Source organism: Tupaia chinensis, unplaced genomic scaffold, assembly GCF_000334495.1.
Source record: "Tupaia chinensis unplaced genomic scaffold, TupChi_1.0 Scaffold000294_5, whole genome shotgun sequence".
NCBI classification, from domain to species: Eukaryota; Metazoa; Chordata; class Mammalia; order Scandentia; family Tupaiidae; genus Tupaia; species Tupaia belangeri.
This window is the reverse complement of record NW_006159782.1, coordinates 1,970,007-1,997,475: the sequence shown is the minus strand read 5'-3', so window position 1 is coordinate 1,997,475 and position 27,469 is coordinate 1,970,007. Positions and strand designations below refer to the sequence as shown.

The following is a 27,469-nucleotide window of genomic DNA, read 5'->3' as shown; positions in this document are numbered from 1 at the left end:
GGGATCTTGGGCACGCACGCGCGATCTTGGGCATGCACGCGCCCGGTGTGAGTTTTAAGCCACCGGGTCCGGGACGTGAACCGTGGTCAACTACGTGGGAGTCCAGCGACATAGCCATTCCGCTAACTGCTGGTTCCCCAGCTGGTGTGATTTTCAGAGCCACCAGGTTCAAGACTCAAATCTGTTGTCCCTGTGGCAATCCAGTGCTTTAACCACAGCACCACCTGCTGGTCCCTGGATTCGCATCTTTTAAAAGCAAAATCCTGACCAATATGTAGATTATTTTACTGAGAATGTCACAAAGTCGTCATGTAAGTACACATGAAAATGTAGAAATTCTATACCTACATCAATGAAATGAAATGCTATTGATGTTGCAGATATTCACAATTTTAATGTTTTTAGAAGAATTATTTAACCATTCATTTAATTTGACCGGAGACAGACAGGCACACACACACACAGAGAAAGTGAGAAAGCAAGCCACCAGGTCCAGGACTTGAACCATGGTTGGCCATGTGGGAGTGTCCAGCGCCTTAACCACCATGCCACATTCCCCGATATTCCCTATTTTAAAATGGTAATTTTTTTTGGCTTTTCTCATTCAAAACAATTACTCACTAAACTAGTATTTATATATTCTTTTCCCTAAAAAGGAATTACTCTCATTTTCGGAATTACATAAGAATCAAACTCCTTGGGACCAGCAGTTAACGTAATGGCTATGTCACTGGACTCCCATGTAGTTGACCGCAGTTCACGTCCCAGACCCAGTGGCTTAAAACTCACGCCGGGTGTGTGTGTGTGTGCATGCCCAAGATCCTGAGAGGAGAATGGAGAAGGGATTGCAGCGTGGCCATCCCCCCTGGTGGTGGTGGTGGGGTTGTGACTTCTCGCTTTCTGTCTGGAGAGCACAAGCACCCTATAGCAAAAACCTCTCAAAAAATTATTTTTTAAAAAAATATTTTTACTTAACTTTATTTTTTTAAAATTTGATCAAAGAGAGAAAGCAAGCTGTCAGGTCCAAGACTTGACTGCAGTCAACTATGTAGGAATCCAGATCCAGCATCTTTAACCACCATGCTACCTGCCACCCCTCCATCATTTCTTAAAATTAGTTTTGTCTTGGGACCAGCAAGTGGCATGGTGGTTAAGGTGCTGGACACTCCCACATGACCATCTATGGTTCAAATCCTGGACCTGGTGGCTTGCTTTCTCACTTTCCCTTTTTGTGTTTGTGTGTCTCTCTCTGGTCAAATTAAAATGAATGAATGAATAAATAAAAATTGAATAATTCTTTGTAAAAAATTACGTTTTGTCTTTACTTTTGGGCCCATTATAAGCATACTAACAAATACTTCGACTATGCAGCCCCTACTAGGAGAAACCTACTGGTCAGCACCGGCAATATACGATACATTTTAGCTGTTTTCAATTGTTTTTTATCCTTGCTGTAAAGTGCAAAATTTGCTGGAGGTGGTGGGAATATAGAGTGAGAAGTCAACCCCCTAGGTGGGAGAGCCACGCTAAAACCCTTTTCCATCTTCCTCTTGGGAATTTTGAGGATGCATGCATACATCTTGAGTGTCCCTCAAGCTGACAGGTCTAGGACTCAAATTTAGAAATCAGCCATGTTGGGAACCAGCAGTTAGTGTAATGGCTAAGTCACTGGATTCCCATGTAGTCAACTGTGGTTTGCATCCCAGACTGGGTGGCTTGGAACTCATGCCAGGGGCATGTGCGTGCGTGCCCAAGATCCTGAGAGGAGAATGGAGGAGAAGGGATTGCGGCGTGACCATCCCCCCCAGGGGGTGATTTCTCGCTTTCTGTCTCTATGTCTCTCTATGTCTGTCTGGCGAGTGTACGCGCCCTATAGCAAAAACTTCTCAAAAAAAAAAACAAAAAAAATAAACTTGAAAAAAAAAAAAAAAAAAAAAATAGAAATCAGCCATGTTGAATCCAGTTTCTTTAACCACACCACCAGCTACCCCCATTTTCAATTTTCTTGAGATTTTTTTTATTAAATTTTTAAAGAATAATCTTAACTTTATTATTTTCTAATTTGACCAGAGAGAGAAGGAAAGTGAGAAAGGAAGCCACTAAGGCCAGGATGTGAACCACAGTCAGCCATGTGGGAGCCAGCGCCCCTGTCCACCAGGCCATCTGCTGGTCCCTTAAACATATTCATTCATTCCTTTCAATTTGGGGGAGGAGGGCCGAGAAAGCAAGTTGCCAGGTCCAGGACTTGAACTGCAGTTGGCCATGTGGGAGTCCAGTGCCCTTAGCCCCACGCCACCGGCCACCCCGTTTTCAATTTCTTAAAGTAACACATTATAATTATCAACCCCATATATAGAGAGAGGCTGCACAGTAGTTTAGGAGAGATCTCTGAAGCCACAACCTGGGTATTGAAGCATCCCACTCACTCAATTATCATCCTGGATAAAGTTAAGTGCTTCACTTTCCTCATCCATAAAATAGAAAATAAAATGGAGATAAAATGGAGTACTTATCCTTATGGTCATTATCAGGTCTAAGCTGATACTTATAAACTGATAGCAAAAGTGGCTGGTACAGGGTAAGTACTACTACCCGAAGTATGTGCCTGTTCATGTGCATTAGTTTTAGACATTAGCAAATTTCTGAAAGTTGTTTTTCCTTTAGCCAATCAAGCCAGTATTTCCTAGTGTGACAAGACAATCACAAATTTGTTTCCTGTCTCTTCCAGTCTCCTCTCAGGACTTTAGTCTTCCTCAGGATCTTGGGCACGCAGGCACACGCGCCTGGCGTGAGTTTTAAGCCACCAGGTCCGGGACGCAAACCGCGGTTGACTGTATAGGAGTCCTGCGACATAGCCATTATGCTAACTGGTGGTCCCTCCTCTCAGGACTTTAGACACACACACATACAGTGTGATTTTCAAGCCGCTGGGTATGGCACTTAACTGCAGTCAGCTATGTGGGAGTCCAGAGCCTTAACCACCATGCCACCTGCTGGGCCTCCTTGTTTTAGTTTTATTTATTTTTCAGAGGTTTTTGTTAAAGGGTCTGTATACTCACCTGAGAGAGGGGAAGCAAGAATCACTCCCATAGGGAGGATGGCCATGTCAGAATCCCTTCTCCTCCAGTCCTCAGGATTTTGGGCATGAATGCACATGCATCCAGCATGAGTTTTAAGCCACCAGGTGCAGGACTCAAACCACAGTCCACTTCGTGGGAGTTCAGTGACATAACCATTATGCTGTCTGGTTCCGCATTTTTTTTTAAAAGAAAGAAAGAGAAAGCAAGCCACCAGGTCCAGGATTTGAATCACAGTCAGCCATGTGGGAGTCCAGCACCCTTAACCACCATACCAGCTACTGGTCCCCATATTTTATTATTAATGTAGCTATTGGGTTATCAGAAAAGTCATGATACATTTTTGCACAGAAAAACAGAATACATTATGACTTTCCAACAACCCAATAGATATATATCCAGTTTTTTGGAATATAGTTTTAAGCAGAGACAATAACTCCTTTTCCTTCTTATAGTATTAGCACAAGAAAAGAATATTTCTACTTTAGAAGTGATAACTAAGTTTGTATGAAAATGAAGGGTGTATTTGTATTTGTAAAACTTAAAAGTCTAACCACAGCATAGGACACATTTTCAGAAGAGCAATTTTACAAGTACCCATTTATATATAGTTAGGTAATATTATTTAGTAAATCAAGTAAGTAATCCAGATGAAATAGTTTTTGAGTAAAGCACAGCACACATGGGAAATTCTGAGAAAGTGAAATATATTAACAAAGAACTTTGGCAAGTTCCAATTCAAGTTTATATGGTGTTTTGGAAGGAATTAAAAATGTACTCCATGGGGGTCAGCAGATGATGTAGCAGTTATGTCAATAGAGCCCCACATGGCCAACCTGGTACCAGACCTGGTGGCTTGAAACTCACACTGGGTGCATGTGCTTGTGTACCCAAGATCCTGGGAAGAGAATGGAGAAGGGACTGTGGCATGGCCATTCCCCCATGTGAGGGGATGGGAGGTGGGGGGTTGGGGTGCAGCACAGCAATTTCGCATCCCAACTCTGGCAAGTACATGTACCCTAAGGCAAAAACCTATACCAAAAAAAAAGAATGCACTACATTAAATTTACGTCACTGTTCCTATCATATTCACCCCAAGGGCATGGCCACGTCACAATACCTTCTCGATTTTCCTAGAATTTTGAATGTGCATGCACATGTGTGCAGGTCTGGGACTTGAACTGTTGTCACTCACGTGGGAGTCCAGTGCTTTAGTCACTACACCACCTGCTGTCCCCAGTGAAATTCCTTTTAAACACAAGCATTTAGCCTAAAATTGAAAGATGAGTGGAAACCTAGCAATTTTATATACCATGCCTATGCTTGGTCTTAGTTAAAGTAAAACTCATGGGACCAGCAGATGGCATAGTGGTTAAGTCAGTGGACTCCCACGTGGCCAACCAGTTTGAGTCCTGGACTTGGTGGCTTGCTTTCTCATTTTTCCTCTTTTTCTCACTTTGTCCCTTTCTGGTCAAATTAAAAATAAATAAAGTTAAACACACACACACAAAAAAAACAAAATACCTCCCTCTCTCTCTCAAAAAACAAACAAACAAACCCAAATGCACAGCAGAAAATTTATCTTTCTTTTTAATCCAGGGAGGGAGAGAAAGCAGTTGTGGTGGTATGGTTGCAGAAATTAAAGAAGAGCTCAACATGACAATGATTTTTTTCACAGTGCCAACAATTCTACAATGAGTAACCACAGATCTCATCTACTTTAAAAGTCATGCTGAATCAAGAAGTTAAGATTCCCCTCTATGTGTCAATTAATTCAAATCTTTTACTCTTCAAATACAAAGTTGAATATGACAAGTTAACTGCAACAGGTATGTCCTAAACGGAGGACATAAGGCCAAAGGGAATCCCCCCTTTCGATATCTTTTGATAGGACAAAATTTCACCGGAGTAGAAGCTCAATACTTGGGCTAGCAGGTGGCATGGTTAGTGTTGGATTCCCACACAGCTAGTGGTGATTCAGGTCCTGGACCCAATGGTTTGAAAAATCACAACAAAAAATAATCAGATAATTTTTTTAAAAGGTATTGAATACTTAGAAAAGCAACCTCATGGCCACATAAAAAATTATAGCTGTTATGGATATTATCCTATAGCCATGACCCATATTAAATATTAAACATGCTTGCAGAATTATGCTGTGAATCATAACAGTGATGATGTTAGTGAAAAGAGACTATCTTGAGTCCAAGAAGATTAAGGAGGAAAAATGTGATGAGAAGAAAGCACACAAAGTTGGAGGGAATTTTTGACCAGGAAAGTTAATTTTAAACATAAAAATGTGAAAAGAAAAATACTCCCTTATTTGCCCTGTATGGAAATAATATGAAACATTTATTTGATATATTGGACAAAAAGAGAGCTAAGAGTAATTCAGCTCTACTGCAGCATTACACAAATTCCTCTCTTCACCACAGCGTAAGCCTGAAGGCAGCCTGTACAAGGTCCATGTTACACAACACACAGATGTTTGCCACCCTGCCAAGTACTGCCAGTCCCCAACCAGGGCCTATTGAAATACTGATGGTCCCTGTAGTTTTGCTGAAATAAATCTTTTTTTTTTTTTAAATAAAGCATTTAAAAAGATAAATCAAAATGCCTCGGTAACCATATATTCAAATCAAACTTTATCTATTTATGAGTTACATTTGCCTCCTACTAATACATTTTTATTTAACTCAAACTAGAGTGATAAATCTTCCATATTTAAGTATCTTCCTTGCCCAATAATTCAGAGAAAAGCCCCAAAATGATTAGTAAAGAAAAAATGTAGGAATTAACACACCCTTTTAATTTGTTTTAAATATTTTTAAGGTTTAAAAAGTGTTTAAAGTTTGTAATTCCTACTGGGAAAACATTATCTGAATGAATACCCTAATGGCAAACCACTGTAAAATGCTTCAGCTGCATTTAGGGCAGAGGGGTAGGGATTATCTTTGAAGCACCCCAGCTTTCTTGATGAGAAGGTCAGAGGCACACTGGTTTGTATTATTGCAACATCCATTAGGTGACCTAGGTTGCTTATCCTTCAGCAAGGGCTTTACTTTGTCAGAAGGACATTATGCTTGACCTCCAAACTTGGCTGACAATTTACTGATGAGATTCATAACCTTTGGGTTGCTCTGATATTTTGACATATTTGCTGGGTTCTGGGCCACATCCTGGAAGGCCACCATAACTTCAGGATCCTGCAAAGAAAGATTTAATTTTTTTTTAGTATTTAAAAAGCATCTTACTGGGTCAGCAAGTTTATTATCCTAAATTCTGCCTTTATTTAGACATATTTTTGTCATGGCCAGGTTAACAGGGGTTTAGAAATATCCTTGAAGTATTATTTACTAATTTACAATCACAAAGTTATACTCAAATTATGTTACTTAAAATAAATGAAAAAAAAAAAAAAAGCACATATAATTCTGATACAAACAAAAAGACAACTGGATAAAAATGACAACTACTACCATTTTCTACAAACCAAAATTTAAAACTTAAGCTACTCATAAGAAGGTAAATATGATGCCTGCATAAATAGCTATTTGTAACTGAGATGATTAAAAAAAATAATAGCTAACCAAGTAACTTCTCTCTCCATAAAGAATTATGAAAGAAATGGCTTAATGATATAAAGTCCAACTCTGTTTTCTAGAGTCTTACCTGCATGGCTGCAAGAACCTCTGGATCACTAAGAATTTCATTGGGGCTTTCCTGCCATTCCAGGCATACCCCCTCCCATTCCAGGCATTCCTCCAGGAAAATTACCAGGCATTCCCCCAGGAAAGCCACCTGCAAAAATAAATGAAAGAGTTGGGTAGGCACCAACCATACTCAAAGGTGGTCTGAAAATACTATCTCCTTCCAATGAAAAAACACACTTACATCTGGTACAGGGTGCCACTAAGCACAAAATAGCCCCAACATTCTAACCTGGATGTAGTAAGACACAAACTATCGCCTCTGTATTTCTCTTTAAAAATAAGGCCGTAGGGCTGGTCTTCAGTAAGGTAGTTGAGTGCTGTGTGTGAGGAGCCAGACCCCTTATGGCCAACTGTGTTTGAATTCTGGCCTGGGTAGCTTGAAAAACACCAAAAACAGGTTGTGTGTGCTTATATGCCCCAAATCCTAGTGAAATGGAGAAATAGAGGAGAAAAATTTGCAGTGTGACCATGCTCCAAGGGGAGGTGCTTTCTCCCTTTCTGTGTCTCTCTGTAACTGCACAAACCCTCTGACAGAAACAAAACAGAAAGACTAAATCAGATATTCTTTCCTTCTGGATTTACTTTTCCTAGTATTAAAACGGCCAATGCTAATCTAACCTAAATAGAAAGAGCAGGGAATAGGAACACAAGGTGGTTCCGTGTAACACAACTGGGAAGGTCCTGGGTGTACTTATACAGCCTCCCTGTGTGCGCTGAGAGCACTGCCATACATGCCTGAGGTCCACGCTGGCTGAGGCTGGGAGTGGCCTGTGGCATGAAGACCCTCTTGGGGGTTCCTGTCTCTCTCTCTCTCATGGAAAAAATAAACAAAAATACCTCAAAGTGTCATCTTGTGTTCCCAAACCCAGTTTGGCAAAATCTTTATTCACACTTGGCTTACTCCTTCTACAAAGAAATCCAAGTAATGTAGAAGTGTTTTCTTTTTCCCATAATAAAAATTAATCTGAGTACTCTGTAGGGCAAACAATTCAGACCACTATATGGGGAATGGGAAGAAGGCAGCAAAAAGGAGTCAACTAACAGTTCCTCATAATTATAAAACTAATTAGTCTTCTTGATCGTCCTTTATCTCAACTCCCCATTTCTGAATATCATTTGTCTATTTCAATGTCAAATTAATTCCTGAGTTAAGGGGTTATTTTTTTTTACTACATTCATCTAAACTGTGTTCCTTCCAAAACTACCTAAAATGTCTGTTACAAAAATCTACGGATTGGGTCCAGCAGGTGGCATGATGGCTAAAAGCGTTGGACTCCCACTTGGGCAACAATGGTTCAAAGTCTCAGACCTGGTAGCTTGCTTTCTCACTTCTGCTGCCCCCACATCTCTCTCTAGTCAGATTAAATAATAATATATAAAGTTAAGTAAAATAACTCTATAAAAAAGTTTAATATCTGTGGGTTGGAGTCAGCAGGTGGAATGGTGGTTAGGCACTGGACTCACACATGGCTGACTGCAAGTTTCGGATCTGGAAGCTTGCTTTCTCACTCTCCCCCTTTTCTGTCTGTCTCTGACTCTATCTGATGAGCTCAAGTGCCCCACAGCAAATGAAAAATAGTAATAATAATAATTAGAGCCAGCACATGGCGTAGTGGTTAAGGCATCGGATTCACACATGACTGTTCCTGGCCCTGATGGCCTGCTTTCTCACTTTCCTTCTCTCTGGTCAAATTAATAATAAAAAATAAAATTAATAATTATTAAAAAAAAAAAAAATCCAAGGACCGAGACAGATGGTGGCATAGTGATGAAGACATCTAGATCTCACAGTGCTGAGTTCCTGAATCCACTGGCTTGAAAAACACACTAGGTATGTGTGCATGAGTGCCTCAAATTTCCAAAATGATGGAGAAGGGAACCTCAGATCACTTAACTTTTACAACAAAGAATGTATGTTAATTTTAAACTGCATCTTTTAAAATACGTAATAATTCCATACAATGTCTCATTTACTATCTTCACAAACATCACTGTATATTAAAATTCCAGGGGCTGGCAGGTGGGGTGGTAGCTAAGGATGCTGAACTCCCACATGGCTGACCACAGTTCTAATCCCAGACCTGGTGGTTCTCACTTTCTCTCTCTCTTCCCTCCCTGTTCAAATTAAAACAAACAAATAAAGGTAAATAATTCTTTAAAAACATTAAAAAAAAAAACAAAAACACCATTACAGGGACCAGCAGTTGGCATTAATGGCTATGTCGTTGGACTCTCATGTAGTCGACTGCGGTTCGAGTCCCGGACCTGGTGGTTTAACTCACTCTGGGTTCGTGTGCATGCATGCCAAAGATGCAGAGACGAGAATGGAGGAGAAGGGATTGCGGCACGGCCATCCCCCCGGGGGTGGTGGTGGTGGTGGGTGATTTCTTGCTTTCTAAATCTCTATCTCTCTCTCTTTCTGGTAAGTACATGTACCCTATAGGAAAAACTTAAAAAAAGGGGGAAAAAAAAAAGACTTGAAAAATAAATTACTCAAATTGTGAGAAAAAATATACTGTATTTTTACTAACATAAAATTTTAATGAGAATAAAACTTTTAGAGGTTAACATTCTAGACTTCTCAGTATTCCAGAGACCAATGGTATTAAATATACTTTATATAGGTTGAAAATCTCCATCCCAGCTCTTGGCACCCTCCTCACTGACATCATGCTCCAGTTCCTGCTTGGATTTACTTTGGGCAATGTGGTAGGAATGTATGTGGCTCAGAACTATGACACACCAAACCTGGCTAAAAAGCTTGAAGAAACTGAGGAGGATTTGGATGCCAAGAAGAAACCCCCTAGTTCAAGAGGCTGACTCCAGAACCGCCTTCTGGATACACCGAATGTACTGCTCTTGAGGGCCTTCTTTACTGTTCAAATCAAAAGCTTTCATTTTCACCACGAGTCTAAATGATTTCCTTCTTTGCTAGACCCTATCTATATTGCCTCAAAGTAAAAATGGGGCCATAGTTAAGAACTATCTTTATAGTTCCAACATCTTTACCTCTTTCTACATTCGCTTTCCAGGTGCTTGGGAGGTTCTGAGACTGGAATTATGGTGCTAGATGAGTAAATAAGACTTTTAATTTGTAAACTCTCCCTTTTTCTCTGAGATTTCTACTCTTTTGTCAAAAGAAAAAAATGATTAAGTTTTAATAACCAATAAGCTACAAATAATGCTGATTTCACAGTTAGCAGTTATAATGGGTGCTTGTTAAACATCTGGTATTAAATTATGTCATTTCAGAGTAATTAAAACTAATATCTAGAAGCCAAAAAAAAAACACAAAAAAAAAACCACACACAAAAACTTCATTGTATAAATCTTCAATGCAAAATGCTTTAAAACTTTGAGTACTCACATGATAATACAAGTGGAAAATTCCACACATGGACCTTATGTGATGGTTCAGTCAAAACTGAACTAGGGACCAGCAATTAGCGTAATGGCTATGTCGCTGGACTCCCATGTAATTGACCGTGGTTCAAGTCCCGGACCTGGTGGCTTAAACTCACGTTAGGCGCGTGTGCATGCTTGCCCAAGATCCTGAGAGAAGAAAGGAGGAGAAGGGATTGGGGTGTGGCCATCCTCCCTGGGGGACGGGGGGCGGGGGGAATTTCTCACTTTCTGTCTCTCTGGTGAGCGCACATGCCCTATAGCAAAAACCTCTCAAAAAAAATCCAAAAAAAACCAAAAACAAAAACAAAAAAAACCCTGCTGCACTATAAAAATATTATGTAACATTACCTTCAGGAACTGTGTTTATAAGGTACATGTGAAACATTAATGAATTGGTTTAGATTTACATCCCATCCCCAAGGTATCTCATAATTCATACGTTCATCTATCTTTATTATTTTCAAAGGATTGTTTAATTTTATTGTCATTATTTCTTAACTTGCTCTAGGGTGGGCTCACAAGAGAGAGAGAAAGAGAGTGAGTGCGTGTGCACGCAAGAAAGCAAGCTCCCAGGTCCTGGACTTGAACCATGGTCGACCATGTGGGACTCCAGTGCCTTAATCACCATGCCACCTGCTAGCCCTAAATATTTCAAAATACAAAAGAAAAAAAAAATCCAAACACTTCTGGTCTCGAGTATTTCAGCTAAGAGATATTCAACCTGTATATAAATGAAGCTCTCAATACATATGTATACTTATACTGTTATGTGCCGTACAATAGTATTTTGGTCAACAATGGGCGACATATGCGACAGCGCTCTCATGAGATTACAACAGGCTATACCATTTAACTTAGGTGTGTACCACACAGGTTTGTGTAAGCACACACTATGATGTTCAGGGAACAACACTGTGTAATGATATTTACCAGAATGCAGTCACGTTGTTAAGCAACATGTGACTGTGTATGTCTGAACCCCCAATCAGATTATAATTATCTACAATACTCACAGTTTTATAATTTTTAAAAAAAGCATACCTGGAAAAGAGCCATACTGAGCTCCTGATTGTCGTCTGGCTTCTTCCTCCTTTAAAACAAAAAAACAAAAAATTATGTAACAGGGAAAAAAAAAAAAAGTGCTATCCCTAACCTATCCATGCAAAACCATGAAAAAATAGTAAAGTAAGCTAGTAGAGAAAACACAAGTTTAACAAGTTTCAAATACAATCAATAGCAGACTAAGGATGTACCTTAGGACTCCTCCAACACCCAATTTTTCAACTGTACTCTCAACAAACACTACTCTTGGTAATGTGATTTCAAGTACAGTGTTTTATGACTACTGCCATGGTCGACCATGTGGGACTCCAGTGCCTTAATCACCATGCCACCTGCTAGCCCTAAATATTTCAAAATACAAAAGAAAAAAAAAATCCAAACACTTCTGGTCTCGAGTATTTCAGCTAAGAGATATTCAACCTGTATATAAATGAAGCTCTCAATACATATGTATACTTATACTGTTATGTGCCGTACAATAGTATTTTGGTCAACAATGGGCGACATATGCGACAGCGCTCTCATGAGATTACAACAGGCTATACCATTTAACTTAGGTGTGTACCACACAGGTTTGTGTAAGCACACACTATGATGTTCAGGGAACAACACTGTGTAATGATATTTACCAGAATGCAGTCACGTTGTTAAGCAACATGTGACTGTGTATGTCTGAACCCCCAATCAGATTATAATTATCTACAATACTCACAGTTTTATAATTTTTAAAAAAAGCATACCTGGAAAAGAGCCATACTGAGCTCCTGATTGTCGTCTGGCTTCTTCCTCCTTTAAAACAAAAAAACAAAAAATTATGTAACAGGGAAAAAAAAAAAAAGTGCTATCCCTAACCTATCCATGCAAAACCATGAAAAAATAGTAAAGTAAGCTAGTAGAGAAAACACAAGTTTAACAAGTTTCAAATACAATCAATAGCAGACTAAGGATGTACCTTAGGACTCCTCCAACACCCAATTTTTCAACTGTACTCTCAACAAACACTACTCTTGGTAATGTGATTTCAAGTACAGTGTTTTATGACTACTGTGGATAAAACAAAGCTGGAAAATTAATTTAAAGAACTGATATGCCCATAACTGTGAAAATAGTAAAATTTTATTATTTCAAAAACTCCAAAAAGTGGGAACCAGCAGTTAGCATAATGGCTATGTCACTGGACTCCCACGTAGTCAATCGTGGTTCGCATCCTGGACCCAGTGGCTTAAAACTCACGCCAGGTGAGTGTGTGCGTGTCCAAGGTCCCCAGAGGAGAATGGAGAAGGGATTGCAGCGTGACCATCCCCCCTGGGGGGTGATATCTCGCTTTCTGTCTCTATGTCTCTCTCTGTCTGTCTGGCGAGCACACGCGCCCTTATAGCAAAAAACCTCTCCAAAACAAAAACAAAAACAAAACAAAACAAAAAAAACTCACATCGGGCACGTGTGCGTGCGTGCCCAAGATCCCGAGAGGAGAAGGGATTCCTGCGTGACCATCCCCCCCGGGGGGTGACTTCTCGCTTTCTGTCTCTATGTCTCTGTCTGGCTGGCTGGCGAGCACACGCGCCCTATAGCGAAAACCTCTCCAAAAAAAAAAAAACCTCCAAAAAGAATGAACATAGCTAGATTAATTACTAAGGCTGCCATGACTTGTTTTCCAGGTTCATCATTTCTATGTTCTCCTTTAAGTAACAGTACAAATGCTATTTCTTTTTTTTAATAATTATTTTAAGTTTGTTTATTTTTTAATTTGACCAGAGAGGGGCAGAGCCAAGAACGAGCAAGGGAGAGGGAAAGCAAGAAAGTAAGCTGTCAGGCCCAGGACGTGAACCATGGTCAGTCACAAGAAAGTCCAGTGCCCTTAACCACCATGCAATTTGCAGGCTCCTCTACTATTTTTTTTTTTGGTTTGTTTTTAAAGAATTATTTTATTTATTATGTATGTATTTATTTAAGTTTGACCAGAGAAGAATAGAGGGAGGAGGGAGTGAGAAAGCAAGCTGCCAGGTCTGGGACTTAAACCACAGTTGGCCATGTGTGAGTCTAACGCCCTTACCACCTGCCAGCCCCTCTACTTTTTTTTTTTTTAAACAAAAAATGAAAGACACATTTCTTTCATGCCCACTTATAAAATAATTGAAGAGATGCATAAAAGTTACACTTTTTTTTTTTTTTTAAAGATTTTTGTAAAGGGTACCTGTACTTGCCAGAAAGAGGGACAGGAAGTGAGAAATTACTCCCCCCTGGGGCACAGCCCTGCTGCAATCCTATCTCCTCCATTCTTCTCCTGAAATGTTAGGCATACATGGATAATTTTCAAGCTGCCAGGTCTGGGACTCAGACAGTGGTTGGCCGCGTGGGAGTCCAGCACCTTAAATATCACACCACCTGCTGGCCCCCATATAAGTTATAAGCATAAATCTTTTTTTTTGGAGAGGTTTTTGCTATAGGGTGTGTGTGCTCGCCAGACAGACAGAGAGAGACAGAAAGCAAGAAATCACCCCCCAGGGGGGATGGTCACACTGCAATCCCTTCTCCTCCATTCTCCTCTCGGGATTTTGGGCACGCACACACACGCGCCCGGCGTGAGTTTTAAGCCACTGGGTCCAGGATGCGCACCACGGGCGACTACGTGGGAGTTCAGCGACATAGCCATTACCCTAACTGCTGGTTCCCGCTTTTTTTTTTTTTAATAGAGATTTTGGCTATAGGATGGGTGTGGCTGTTAGAGAGACAGAAAGCAAGAAATCACCCCCAGAGGTATAGCTACACCACAACCCCCTCTCCTCCTGGGATTTTGGGCATACGCGCACATACGTCCAGCATGAGTTTTAAGCTGCCTGGTCCAGGACTCAAACCTCGGTCAACTACATGGGAGTCCGGCGACCTAACCATTAAGCCATCTGCTGATCTCTGAAGTTTGACTTAAATGACATAAGAAATTAAGATTAATGCTATACAGTTATAAGGGTTTTTAAAAAGAATTATTTTATTGAACTTTATTTATTATTATTATTTTCCAGTTTGATGAGAGAGAGAGAGAGGAAGTGAGAAAGCAAGTCACCAGGTCCGAGACTTGAACCATGGTCGGCCATGTGGGATCCAGCGCCTTTAAACACCATGCTACTTGCTGGCCCCTACAATATAAGTTTATGTCCCTTCTTTCAATATTGTTGGAATTGAGATGAATATCGATAGAACCAACACAGAAAGCTAACACAGGAAAATAAAAAAATCTTAAAAATGGCAGCAGCAATATTATGGAGGAATTAACAAAATTTTTTTCTGAAGTTTTCTGTATTTACTACTAAAAATAAAAATAACTAGATTCACCTTGAAGTTTTGAATTCACTGCTGGAATCAGGGCAAGGTTCTGCTATCTCTTAATTACTTGACCAAGAAAAGAAAAGAAAAAAAAAAAAACCACCTGATTTTTCAAAAGAACACAAGAATGTAAACTGGTGAAACAAAAGCTCACTTAAGAATTTAAAGACTAAAAATATTCCCACAAACTAGATTAAAGAAAGGAAAACAAGAATCCTTCTAGAAACTTTACCCTCTGGGCTCTCTCATGCTCTTCTCGAGCCTTCTTAACTCTTTCTATTCTTTCTTTGATCTCTCGCTCTTCACGTTTTCGCTCATACTTTCTCCGATGCTCTGCAATTTTCTGGGCCTATAAGGAAAAAGGCCACAGAAAAGTCAGTCTGCTCCAAAAGCTGAGTCTGAAAAAAAGGGACAGTTTATATATATATATTTACTGTATAGAAAAAGGCTTGACCCCAAACGCTCAGGCTTTAATGAGACCAATCTCATCAATCTCAACTGCCTGAGACTGGGTGAAATAGAGGAAAGGATCTGGGGTTTAAAGTTGCGGAGAAATAACAAAATCTCAATGAACCGAGCTCGAAGATGACAAATAGACACGTCTAACTTGATGGTGTTATGGCTTTAGTAGTGACAGCTGAGTTCAGATGGGAGTTTATCAGTCATAGTGTCTGCCATGGGACGGCAGAGCCTGGGAACACTCGCACAGTTTCAACTATTTTTAAGTTTCTTCATATATAAAATGGGGGAAAAGAAATACTTAGTCTTATTGGACTGTTACAGTAATTAAAAGAGAAAATATACATAAATGTGTCAGGTACTAGCATATTGTCTGTACCAAATGTCTGCAATCTACTTAAAGAATAAAATAAATGTAGGAAATTCATATTCAACTGTTACTTTAGCTTATTTACAATTATTAAGAAGCTTATTTTCAAGAATATCTTATACAACTTTTCTGAGTTATCCCAATTAGATGAAGAAAAAAGTATCAAGTCAGTCTTTGGCAGTAGATAAGTTCATAGAACAGTAAAATTAAATAGGTTACTTTGGCGCAAACAAAATCTGAAACCTATGCATTCTGCTTTCGTAATACCCACTTTTCATGAATTTTAAGACCCTCTCCCCCTTGGTGGAAGTAGGAGAAAGTCCAAGTATAAAACCTTGTGAGATTTCCAGAGCTAAGCACAAATTCAGTGATTACTATAACTTCGAGTGGTTTTCATCCTTTTCTGGGGCTAAGTGCTTCAGTCATGGAATATGACAGTAAAGACTTTCACTCAGACCTCTACTTTAACATACCCTTGGTTGAACTTCTTTCAACATGGCACTAGCATCTTCATCATAATCCAGTTTACAAGCAAGGGCAAGATCATGTGCTGCTTCTTCCCAATGGCCCAGAAGTCTGAAATAAATTTAAACTCTTTTAAGAACTATGTATATATGTTTTTTTCACCTATGTGCCTTGGGCTCTTTCTTATGGCAAAAAAAAAAAAAAAAAAGAGTTGCTATAGATGACGTTTAAGTTAGGTATTAACTATAAATTTCCACTGATATAGCTACAATGTTCTACTGTTGGTTAAATCTATGCAAACCTCAAGTAGTTTAAATTTCCTCTATGGTGGAGTTGGTATGGCGGGTAAGGCACTAGACTCCCAGATGGCTGACTACGGTTCAAATCTGAGACCTGGTGGCTTGCTTTCTCGCTTTTCCCATTCTTTCTCTCTCTGGTCAAATTAAAACGAATGAATGAATAAATAAATACTTAAAAAAATTTTTTTTCTCTATGGAAACGCCTTTCTTTTTTTAAATGCCAAAGTATAGGAAGATTCATCAGAGTGGGTGGAGGGGAGGAGATAGCATCCCAAGGAGACACGGTCATGCCACAATCCACTGTCCTTCCATTTCTTCATCCTGTTGGAATTTGGTTCATGCATATACATGTGCCCAGGGTGTTTATCAAGCCACTTGGGCTGGGATTTGAATCATAACTGGCTGGGGAGAATCTGGCTCCCAATGAACATTACACAGCCACTGCACTACATTGTGGGGCTAGTCCCAAACATATACATTACTTACATACTCGATAAATAAAATTAAGAATAGATGGAAATAAAGTAAACTCTAAATGTGAATGTAAATACAATAGAAATGAGGTACCAGTATGTATCACACGATAACATAACTACACAGAATAAAATGAGCCGGCAAGTGGCATGGTAGTTAACGGTGCCGAACTCCCATGTGGCTGACCACAGTTCGAATCCTGGACCTGGCAGCTTGCTTTCTCACTTTCTCTCTCTCTCACACTCTGTCCCTCTCTGATCAAATTAAAAATAAATTTAACTAAAAAATAATTATTTAAAAAAAATCCATTCAAGTAACTTTTTTAAAGAAGAATTTTCAGGACCAGCAGTTAGTATAATGGCTATGTCATTGGACTTCCATGTAGTTGACCACAGTTCACGTACCGGACCTGGTGGCTTAAAACTCACACCGGGCGGGTGTGCGCATGTGCCCAAGATCCTGAGAGGAGATCAGAGAAGGGACTGCGGCATGGCCATCCTTCCTGGGGGGGTGATTTCATACTTTCTGTCTCTCTGTCTCTCTCTGTCTGGTAAGTGCATGTGCCCTATAGCAAAAAAAAAAAAAAAAGAATTTTCTATTCAATCATTCATTTTAACTGTAAATTTGACCATAGAGGCACAGAGGGAGAGAGAGAGAGAGAGAGAACTCCAGGTTCAGGACTCAAACTGTGGTTGGTCATGTGGGAGTGTCCAACACGTTAACCACCACACCACCTGCTGGTCCCCTTCAAGTAACTTTTTTTTTTTTTTTTAAAGAATTTTATTTACTTAGTTTGATTTGACCAGAGAGGGACAGAGGTAGAGAGAGGAAAACAGAGGAAGGGAGAGAGAGAAAAAGAGAGAAAGCAAGCTGCCAGGTCCAGGAATTGAACCACAATTGGCCATGTGAGAGTTCAGCACCCTTAACCACCATGCCGTCTGCCAGCACTCAGCTTCAAGTAACTTTTTTAAGAGTTTATTCAGGGACCAGCAGATGATGTAATGGTTGTGTTACTGAACTCACAAGTAGTAGACCACAGTTTGAGTCCCAGACCCATCAATTTAAAACTCATTCCGGATGGTGTGTGTGTGTGCCCAAAATCCTAAGAGACTAGAGGAGAAGAGATTGAGGTGTGGCCATTCCCCCAGGGGTGATTTCTTGCTTTCTGTCTGTGTCTTTCGGACAAACATATGAACCCTACAGCAAAAACCCCTTTAAAAAACAAGTTTATTCATTTATTTCTTCTGTGAGAGAAATGGACAGAGACAGAAAGAGAGACATAGGGCCATCCAGTGGTGTGATAGTTAAGACGACTGTATCCTACACAGTTGGCTTTGTATTTTGAGTACTGGGCTTGGTGGCTAGAAAAAGAAGTGAGCAGGACCAGCAGTAAGCATAATGACTATGTTGCTGAACTCCCATGTAGTTGATCGTGGTCCGGGTCCTGGATCCGGTGGCTTAAACTTACACTGGGTGCATGTGCATGTGTGCCCAAGATCCCGAGAGGAGAATGGAGGAGAAGGAATTGTGGCACAGCCATCACCCCTGGGAGGTGATTTCTCACTTTCTGTCTATCTGTCTCTGTCTGGCGAGCGCACGCGACCTATAGCAAAAACCTCTTTATAAAAAAAAGAAAAAAGAAAAAGTGAAGCAGGTGTGTGCCCGACACCACTAAAGGAGAGGTGCCAGATGTACTGCGTCGTGACAGTTTCCCAGGCTTTTTCATCCCTCCTCTCCAGTGAGTACGCACATCCTCTAGCAAATTAAAGAGAAAGAGTGAGACAGAGACCCCCCCCAGAAGAGTCTTTAAGTGATGTTCCACCCCAGTGTCAATCACGGGCATGTACACACTCACAGTGAACTCAGGGAGGTCTCAGGCTGTGAGTCCAGAACCCTTCCCATCTGGGTCTAGTTACTTTACTCAGTACCACTGTATGTATGACCTTTCAAGTACCTTTTTATTGTATTTTTTCACTGTTACCTAGTGAACACCTGTCATCCTAGATAAATTCAAAAGTTGCACAGGAGGATCATAGCATGGCAAGACCTTGTCAAAAATAAATCTTTCTCTCAAGAAAAACAAAAAATCAAAGACAAAAACAAAACAAACAGTATAGGAAAACATTTAATGTTAAATTTTACTTGAAAACACCTAGTGCCCAATCTTACTTCCCACTAAAATATATTACGGTTTCTTGGTGAAATGACTTACCCTAAGACTGAGATAAACAAAGTAAAAATTAAGACCCTGTCATCTTGTAACAAAAGGGAAAAAGATGCTGATTTAAGACTTCAAAAACATTCCTGGCAATGCCTAAGCTTTTCTTATACCTACATGTAGTAAATCATATTTCAACTTTTTACCTTTATCTTTGACATGTACCTTCAGAGAATAATAGAATTTGAATCTCCTACTATGGCGATCCTCAGCATATTCATCTTCATTTCCATACATACTTAAAATGTAGCACCCTTTTCTTTCTTTCTTTTAAAGATTTATTTTATTGTATTATTATTATTCTTTGATTTGACCAGAGAGTGAGTATATGAGAAAGCAGGCTGCCAGGTCTGGCCCTCGAACTGTGATCAGCTATATGGGAGTCTAGTACCTTCACCACCACACCACCGGCCAGTCCTATATAGCATACGTTACAATCCATGGTAAAATGAAAGTATCAATAGACATTCCATTCTTGAGACACAAATATTTAGCTGTGTAACAATAAAACTTTTGCTTAGCAGGGCCAGCAGGTGGCATGGTGGTTAAGGTGTTGTACTCCCACATGGCCGATTGCATTTCTCTCTCTGTTAGATCTGGTGAGTGCACATGCTCTACAACAAATTTAAAAATTAGTAAGAAATAAAATTAAAATTAAATAATAATTAAAAAAACACTTTTGCTCAGCTGCAGTGGTAAGCAACACTGTGATGCTAAGGTGACACGAGAAGGTCCTGGGTTTCGGTCTCGGGGTCACCTTATACACAAGGAGCACATGCATACCCACAGTCCTAGCTATCTGAGGCTGGGAATGGATCATGGTGTGAAGACCAGTTTGTGAGTGTCTTCCCCACCTCCCCTCCCTCCCTTTCTTTCTCATGGAAGAGATAAAATGTGGATCAAGTCCCGCATCCAGAGGCTTGAAAATCATGCTAGGCACATATGCATGTATGCTCAAGATCCCAGGAGGACAATGGAGTAGAAGGGATTATGGCATGGCCATTCTCCTGGAAGGGAGTCTTTCTCACTTTTCCTTCTCTGTCTCTCTCCAACAGGGGCATACGTCCTATGACAAAAACCTATAACTAACTAAAGTTTGCTACTGGGAATGGTAACTAAGCTGGATTGAGTTCACCATTTTCTCCCTTTGACTTTTTAGGTGGCCTAGCATTCAACATCGTCCTTCATTCTTTGATGATATACTGGTTGTAAAATGCTAAATCAGCAAATAAAAGTATAAAAATAGCAGAAAATCTGTCAAGATGCTGACATAAAGGCAGCATTCTTTTTTCTTAGAATTAATTTTGAGAAAAAAAACCCCGATCTTACATCTGTGAATAAAAACAAAAACAAAAACTGTTAACAATGGTTTTCTGGAGGTCATCAAGTGGCATGGTGGTTAAAGTGCTAGACTCTCACATGGCTGAACACGGTTCGAATCCCGGACCTTGTAGCTTGTGTTCTCATTACGCCTGCCCATCCACCCCCTCTGGTTAGCACATATGCCCTATAACAAAAAGTCATTTTTTTAAAACTACAAAACAACAACAACAACAACAAACCCACCAGTGGTTTTCTAAATGAAAGGAGTTAAAAGTATTTTTCTTATTTTTTTCCTTACTATATTCTCTCAATTTGTCATATACAGCACATACTATCTTTGGAATTAAGTACTTAAGCCAGTTTAAAAAAAAAAAAAAAAGCATATTGAAACATATTTAAATTTAAAAAGTTCTGAAAATAATTAAATTCTATTTACCTGTGAGCTTTTCCTCGCCACTTGTAAGGTTGAGCTGAATCAGGATTTATTTCAATGGCTCTGTTACAGTCTCGAATGGCAGCATTTGGCTTCTGTAATTTGACGAAGACACTAAAAAATACATATGATATTAAAAAGTATTCATTAAAAATGAAACCTTTGAGATTAGTACAGTAGGAATTTAATTTAAATGAATGAGCAGAAACAATTCACTAGCAGAGGCTTTGCTGTTGACTTCTCACCTGGCTCTCTTGGCATATAAAATAGCCAAGCGTGGGTTCAGCTTGATGGCCTCTGTAAACAAGTCAATGGCTTTCTGTAGTTCACCTAAAGTAAGACAAGAATTACTGAGAAGGATTTAGAAGATAAAAACACTGGGACCAGTAGTTGGTGAAATGGCTATCTCGCTGGACTCCCATGTAGTTGACCACGGTTCGAGCCTTGGACCTGATGGCTTAATCTCACACAGGGCACATGTCATGCATGCCTAAGATCCCAAGAGAAGAATGGAGAAGAGATTGTGGTGTAGCTATCCCCCCTGGGGGGCCGATTTCTCGCTTTTTGTCTCTCTGGCGAGAACACGTACCTTATAGCCAAAACCTCTCAAAAGAAAATAAAAAAAAAAAAAAGAAAAGATGATAAAAACATTAATAAAAAGCTTTTGTTTTGTATTCAAATAGTTCCTTTTAAGGAATTATTTATTTAATTTTATTTATTATTATATTTTAATTTGACCAGAGAGACAAAGAGGGGGGGAAATTGAGAAAGCAAGCCACTAGGTCTGGGACTCAAACACGGTCGGTCATGGGGAGTCCAGTGCCTTCACCACCACCCCACTCGCCAGCCCCTCCAGTCATTTCTACTTTTAGTCCAGTATTATGGAAAAAGACTACTGTCTACATTACATACAAAACTACCTCCTGAAAGCAAACATTTATTACAATTATACAAGATGATTTCAAAAAGTACAGGAAAAGATGGAACCAAAGCATGAGTTTATTTTGGGGGGCTGGCAAGTGGCCTGGTTCTTAAAGGTGCTAAACTCCTATACGGCTGACCATGGTCTCAGTCCCCGATCTGTTGTCTTGCTTTTTCACTTTCCCCTTCCCTCTTTCGCTCTGTCCCCCCTGGTCAAATTAAAAAAATAAGTAAATAAAGTCAAGTTTAAAAAATTTAAAAAGCATGACTTTTTGTGCAAAACTATTGAGATTCATATAGTTTTTTTCACAATATGCATTTTCCATGAAGCTTTTAAAGACACCCCCCCCCCCGAGTTCACAGGGAAGGGGTTACATCAACTCCACTGATCACTTAGTGATTTTGTGTGTGTGGTGCTACTGGTTTTAGACAATGTCTAAGTTGCAGTTCTTCTTGCCTCAGGTTCCCATGTAGTTCCCTTTTCTGGCTTTACAGTGTGAACTGGAACTCTGATGTGACCGCAGTCTGCCAAGCAGCAGGCTTATACAGTGGCTGGGACTGAATTTTTGTTTTTGTATGGATTAATGATAGAGAATGTATCTGAATATGGGGTAGAGAGTGGGAATGAGAGAAGAGCCCCACAGTGCCTTATCATGCTGCACTCCCTTTCTCCAGTGCGTCAGATCTGGCAAGCGTGCTTAGAGTGTTTCAGACTGACTGAGCCAGAGAATCGAACCATGGTCACCATGTGGGTTCTAGTTTCTGTTCAACAACAAAACACCACAGCAGCATGAGAATGCTACTAAATACTTAATTAAAAAAAGAGGGCAAGCCCCCATAGCACAGCTATTTAAGCAGGTGCTGGATTCCACATGGTTAACAATGTTTTGATTTCTGGCCCCAGCAACTTGAGCAACATGCTAGATGCATGTGCTTGTGTGCATAGAATCCTGACACAGAAACGACGAAAAGAGGATTGAGGTGTGGCCATGCCCCATTCAGGGAATGCTGTCTTTTTCAAACATGCATGTCCTCTGGCAATTAACTCGAGATTAAAGTTGGCACCAACACATGGCTTGGTAGGTGTTGTACGACCACATGACTGACCACAGTTCGAGTCCTGGACCCAACAATTTGAAAATCATGCCAGGTGCATGTGTGTGCATGCCTGAAATCCTGAGAGGATAATGGAGGAGGAAGGATTACATGTGGCCACCTGACCTGGGGAATTACTTCTCACTTTCTCTCTCTCTGTCTGACCCTCTCCAGTGAGTATGCACAGTCTAAGGCAAAAAGCCTTGGGGGTGAAAAAAAGTAAAATCAATTTTTTAAAAGAGTTATTTTTATTTAATTTCATATATTTATTTTATTTTTTAATTTGACCAGAAAGACACATGGCAGGGGGTGAGGGGGAGAGAGAAAGCAATCCACCAGGTCTGGGACTTGAACAGTAGTCAGTCATGTGGGAGTGTCCAGTGCCTTAACCACCACGCCACATTCCCCGATATTCCCTATTTTAAAATAGTAATTTTTTTTGCTGGTTCCCCTAAAATAAAATCATTTTAAAGTACAAAATAAACCAATTGTATTTTTTTTTCATCCACTAAAAGAATAAAACTTAAAAAATAAACAGCACACACAGGATACCTAACTTCACAGTGCTTTTAAAGAATTATTTAATTCTATTTATTCATTGATTTATTTTAGACAAGAGAGATACAGAGAGAGAGAGAGACACTGAGGGAAAGTGAGAAAGCAAGCTACTAGGTCTGAAATTTGAACCCTCATCGACCATGTGGGAGTGTCTAGTACCTTAACCACCAGGCTACTTGCTGGTCTCCCCACAGCGCCATTTTTAAAAGACAAAATCCACAATAGTTTACTCTTTGACTTCTTAGAGGTACCAAAATTCAACAAAACCAGAATCTTTAATAGACTACAGCCTATGTGGGGCCAACAAGTGGCGTGGTGGTTAAGGGAACTGGACTCCCACATGGCTGACCACAGTTCGAGTGGTAACTTGCTTTTTTTCACTAACCTCGCTCTACTCTGTCCCTCTCTGGTCAAATTAAAATAAAAAAAATTAAATTTTAAGAAAATTCTTTAAAAAAAAAAAAAAAAAAAAGGCTACTACCTACATTTATTTATTTTTCACTTATTGTATCCCATTCTCATAGTTAAACCTTTAAGTCCCTTAAGTCATTCAACAAAAACATCACAGAATTAGAACAGCTTTACACAAAGTCTAATTCTTGGAGTACCAAAAATAAATACAAGATTGAAAAATAAGTATCACAGGGCAGGGCTGGCAGGTGGTGTAGTGGTTAAGGGCACTGGACTCCCACATCGCTGACCGTGGTTTGAGTCCTGGACCTGGTGACTTGCTTTGTCACTTTGCTTTCTCTCTCTCTCTGCCTCTCTCTTTCACTCTATCCCTCTCTAGTCACATTAAAAGAAACGTAAATAAAATAATTATTTTTAAAAAGAAGAAAAATGTCACAAGGGTCAACAGGTGGCACGGTGGTTAAGGTGCTAGACTCCCAAATGGCTGACCATGATTTGAGTCCCAGAGCTGGTAGCTTCCTTTCTTGCTTTCCCTTTCTCTCTCTGGTCAAATTAAAAGACAGTAAGAACAGGGACTAACAGATGGTGTAATGGTTATGTCGCTAGACTCTGATGTGGCCAACCGCGGTTTAAGTCCCAGACCTGGGGGCTTGAAACTCACATTGGGCTGTGTGCACGAAATCTCAAGAGGAGAATGGAGAAAGGACAGCAGTGTGGTCATCCTCCAGGGGGATGATTTCTCACTTTCTCTCGGGCAAGCGTACGTACCTTATAACAAAAATCAATCTCTCAATTAAAAAAAAAAGTTCTAAGTAAGAATGATGTAGGAACACAGTAAAGGAAAGATATTTCAGGTAGGCAAACTATGAAAAGGATCTCAAAAAAGTTCATGAAAAATATGAATTTGAAAATGTATTGGACCAAAATAAACTTACAGTTTAATTCTATTTTCACATGATTTTTAAAGCCCCTCCCCATACTAAGGCAACTGCAATAGAAATAATATAAACATGTAATAAGGACCTTAATTAAGGTGATGGAAGTACAAAAAAAAAAAAAAGTAAAGCCAGTCACTGGTATGGGTCATCTGCACAGCTTAAGTCCTGTTGTGGGTACATGTGTATGCACGTTCAAAACCCCGAGAATGGAGAAGGGATTGTGATGTGGCTATCCTGGGGGTTGGGGAGGCCCTTTTTTACTCTCTCTCTCTGGCTAGTGCACACACCCTGTAGTAAAACTAAAAACAAAAAAAAATCAATATATTCACCTACTTGGAATAGCAATACTGGACTCATTCTAAAATAAAAATGATCATTTTCTAAATATATGTATGAAGTCTAAACATACACCAGCATGATATAAATGTCTTTTCAATTACATCATTGTGACACTATCACACAGTTAAGAAGTTAGCATTAAATGTTAAGCAGAGGCCGGTTGGTGTCATGGTAGTTAAGGGCGCTGGATTCCACATGGCCGACCATGGTTCAAGTCTTGGATCTGGCAGCTTGTTTTCTCACTTTCCCTTTCTCTCTCTGGTCAAATTAAAAAAACAATAATAACAAATGGAATTAAATAAATAATTATTTTTTAAAAAGTTAAGTCAGTAGTCACAGCACCCAACTTTACATGATCTATTCTTATATATTATATTGAAAAGTGATAAAACATTACTGAACACAATCAGTATTCTCCCATGATTTTTGAAGAGAATCTACCAGGTACCGATTAGAATAAGACTATTACACCTACAAACACCATCTGTTAAGGATGTTATTATAATATATAAAAAAAAATTAAGGATCACTGTCTTTCTGAAAGTATTTTATCTTCTATTTTTGTTTTCTGAAAGCCTTTCACCGTTTTGAAAACACCATGACACAGTCTGGAAAGCAGGGATTTTGAGTAAGATCAGGATGTCTATGCCCCAAAGCAAGGTAACTGATACTGAGTGGTTTCAGCCTATTAATGAGGACATGCTGGCTAACAATGGGACTCTTACCTTTTCCGGTGTAAGATACTCATAAATACTAGGTTTTCTTCTACCCCACTACTATCAGTTAATGCAGTAGAGAAGAAAATATTCAGACTACCAGAAAAATTTAGCAATGAGGAAAAAAAATTACTCACCATCATTTAGGGCTTCAATGGCAGCTACTTTCTTATCATTTGCCTGATCCATCATCTCCTCAGTTATCTAGGGGGAAATTGAAGGTGAACTTATAAATAGCAGAAAAGGCAATCTAGACTTTCTTAGATGAGGTAGTCACACCCCTCATTTTCATTCATTCTTCTTCAGTCTCCAAAGAGAAAAGAGGTATCTGTAACTGATTAGTGAGAAATTATAACAAATAAACTTTAATCTTTTGTACTAAAAAACATTTGTACTAAACAACACTCCCTATCTGCCTGGGAAATGACATTTGCTTCCCTCCATCCCAACCAAAGCAAGTTGTCAACTTCTGTTTATGGCAATATGAACCAGATACCCCGAACGAGTCTAAAAATAACCTTTCAAAAGCAGTTTTTGGGCTGAAAAAAACATAGAAATTGGCAAAGATTCAAATTTTTCCCCCTTTAATTAATTGCTGAAGGGCACATGTGTTCACCAGAAAAAGAGCGCGCGAACCCTCCAGGGGGTGTGGTCACACTGCAATCCCCTTCCTCCACTCCTCCATGCCATCAGGATCTTGGGCACACAACCACAGTGCTTCTTAAGCTGCTGCGGTAGGATGTGAACTGTGGTTGGGCATAAGTGATGCAGCTCCCAATGCCCAGCATTTAACCACTGCACTACAGGACAGTCCCAAGGACAAGATTAAATGAAGTCTAAAATGTAGTGAAGTAGCCAAGTTCTCAACCTGCTTTTACATGGAAGGTACAAAAGGAGTCAAATTTGGGATCCTGAGAGTTTTTTTTTTAAAGGCAGATTTTAGCTACAGGGTGCTTGCGCTCATCGGAGACACACAGAAAGTGAGACATTATCCCACAGGAGGGATGGCCTTGCCGCAACCCCTTCTCCTCCAATCCCTTCTCCATTCTCCTCTCCAGACTTTGGGCGCATATGCATACACACCCAGTCTGAATTTTAAGCTGCCGGGTCCAGGACCTGAACTGTGGTCGATAATATGAGAGTCCAGTGATGTAACCATTTCCCTATCTGTTGGTTCTGCAATTGTTTTTGAAGTTAATGCAAGATACAGGACTTATAAAATGGAGATTCAGATGAAGAGAATTTATGTGGTCTAACCAAGCACCTTCCAAAAGAAATCTGCGATTCAAATACCTATATCTGCAAGTATAATGGTAAACCAAAACCAAGCCTGTCTCACAGAAAGGTACAGTGAAGTAGAGAGGAGGAAAAAATGTCCTCTGAAATTTTAAAACTGCAAGCCAGCCTTCCATCTGAAACTAGGGATTATCTGTGTAAAGAAACAAATAAATAACAACAAAAAAATGCATGGCAAAAACATAAGTCTAACTTATCTAACCAGAAATCTGGAATGAAAGAGTAGAAGCGGGGAGCAAGCAGCACTTAAAAGATGTAATATTTGAAAACATTACAGAGCTAAAAAAAGTTAACAGTCCTAGAATTCAAAACGTCAAATGAATCTCAAGTAGGATAAATTAAAATATTTTTATAAACTGTCACTTCAAAGTGAGTCACTACCATCAACAAGCAGGACATACAGTTTTTAAAAGACTCTTTTTTACAAATGGTGACAAAAGTATTTACATTATTGAAAGATATCTTATAAAGACCTAAAAGTTAGTCTAATAGCACATTCATGGTTAGATCATCTCAATGAGGAGATATATTTTCTGCCTAACCTGATTTAGACGTAATGCTAGTGTGGGAGAAGTA

General features: G+C 39.6%; 2 protein-coding genes across 2 annotated transcripts in view; one reads left to right on the top strand and one right to left on the bottom strand.

Moving 5' to 3' along the window:
* Positions 1–4,642: 4,642 nt before the first annotated feature.
* ST13 (ST13 Hsp70 interacting protein) overlaps positions 4,643–27,469 on the bottom strand; it is a 50,023-nt gene continuing 27,196 nt past the window's right edge. Inside the window, 9 exon segments of the mRNA XM_006172396.3 lie at positions 4,643–6,283; positions 6,750–6,792; positions 6,794–6,878; positions 11,998–12,046; positions 14,811–14,927; positions 15,881–15,983; positions 20,623–20,733; positions 20,865–20,949; positions 25,735–25,801. Of these exon segments, the coding sequence (XP_006172458.1) occupies positions 6,155–6,283; positions 6,750–6,792; positions 6,794–6,878; positions 11,998–12,046; positions 14,811–14,927; positions 15,881–15,983; positions 20,623–20,733; positions 20,865–20,949; positions 25,735–25,801 (789 nt within the window). The 3' untranslated portion in view covers positions 4,643–6,154.
* Positions 9,302–10,275, top strand: LOC102488803 (short transmembrane mitochondrial protein 1-like). Its single transcript, XM_006150780.3, has one exon. It carries the CDS (start codon positions 9,461–9,463, stop codon positions 9,608–9,610), a length of 150 nt encoding a protein of 49 aa, XP_006150842.1. The 5' UTR covers positions 9,302–9,460; the 3' UTR covers positions 9,611–10,275.

Coding starts and splice junctions, on each gene's coding strand:
- LOC102488803 (XM_006150780.3), top strand. CDS start 9,461: ATGCTCCAGTTCCTGCTTGGATTTACTTTGGGCAATGTGGTAGGAATG.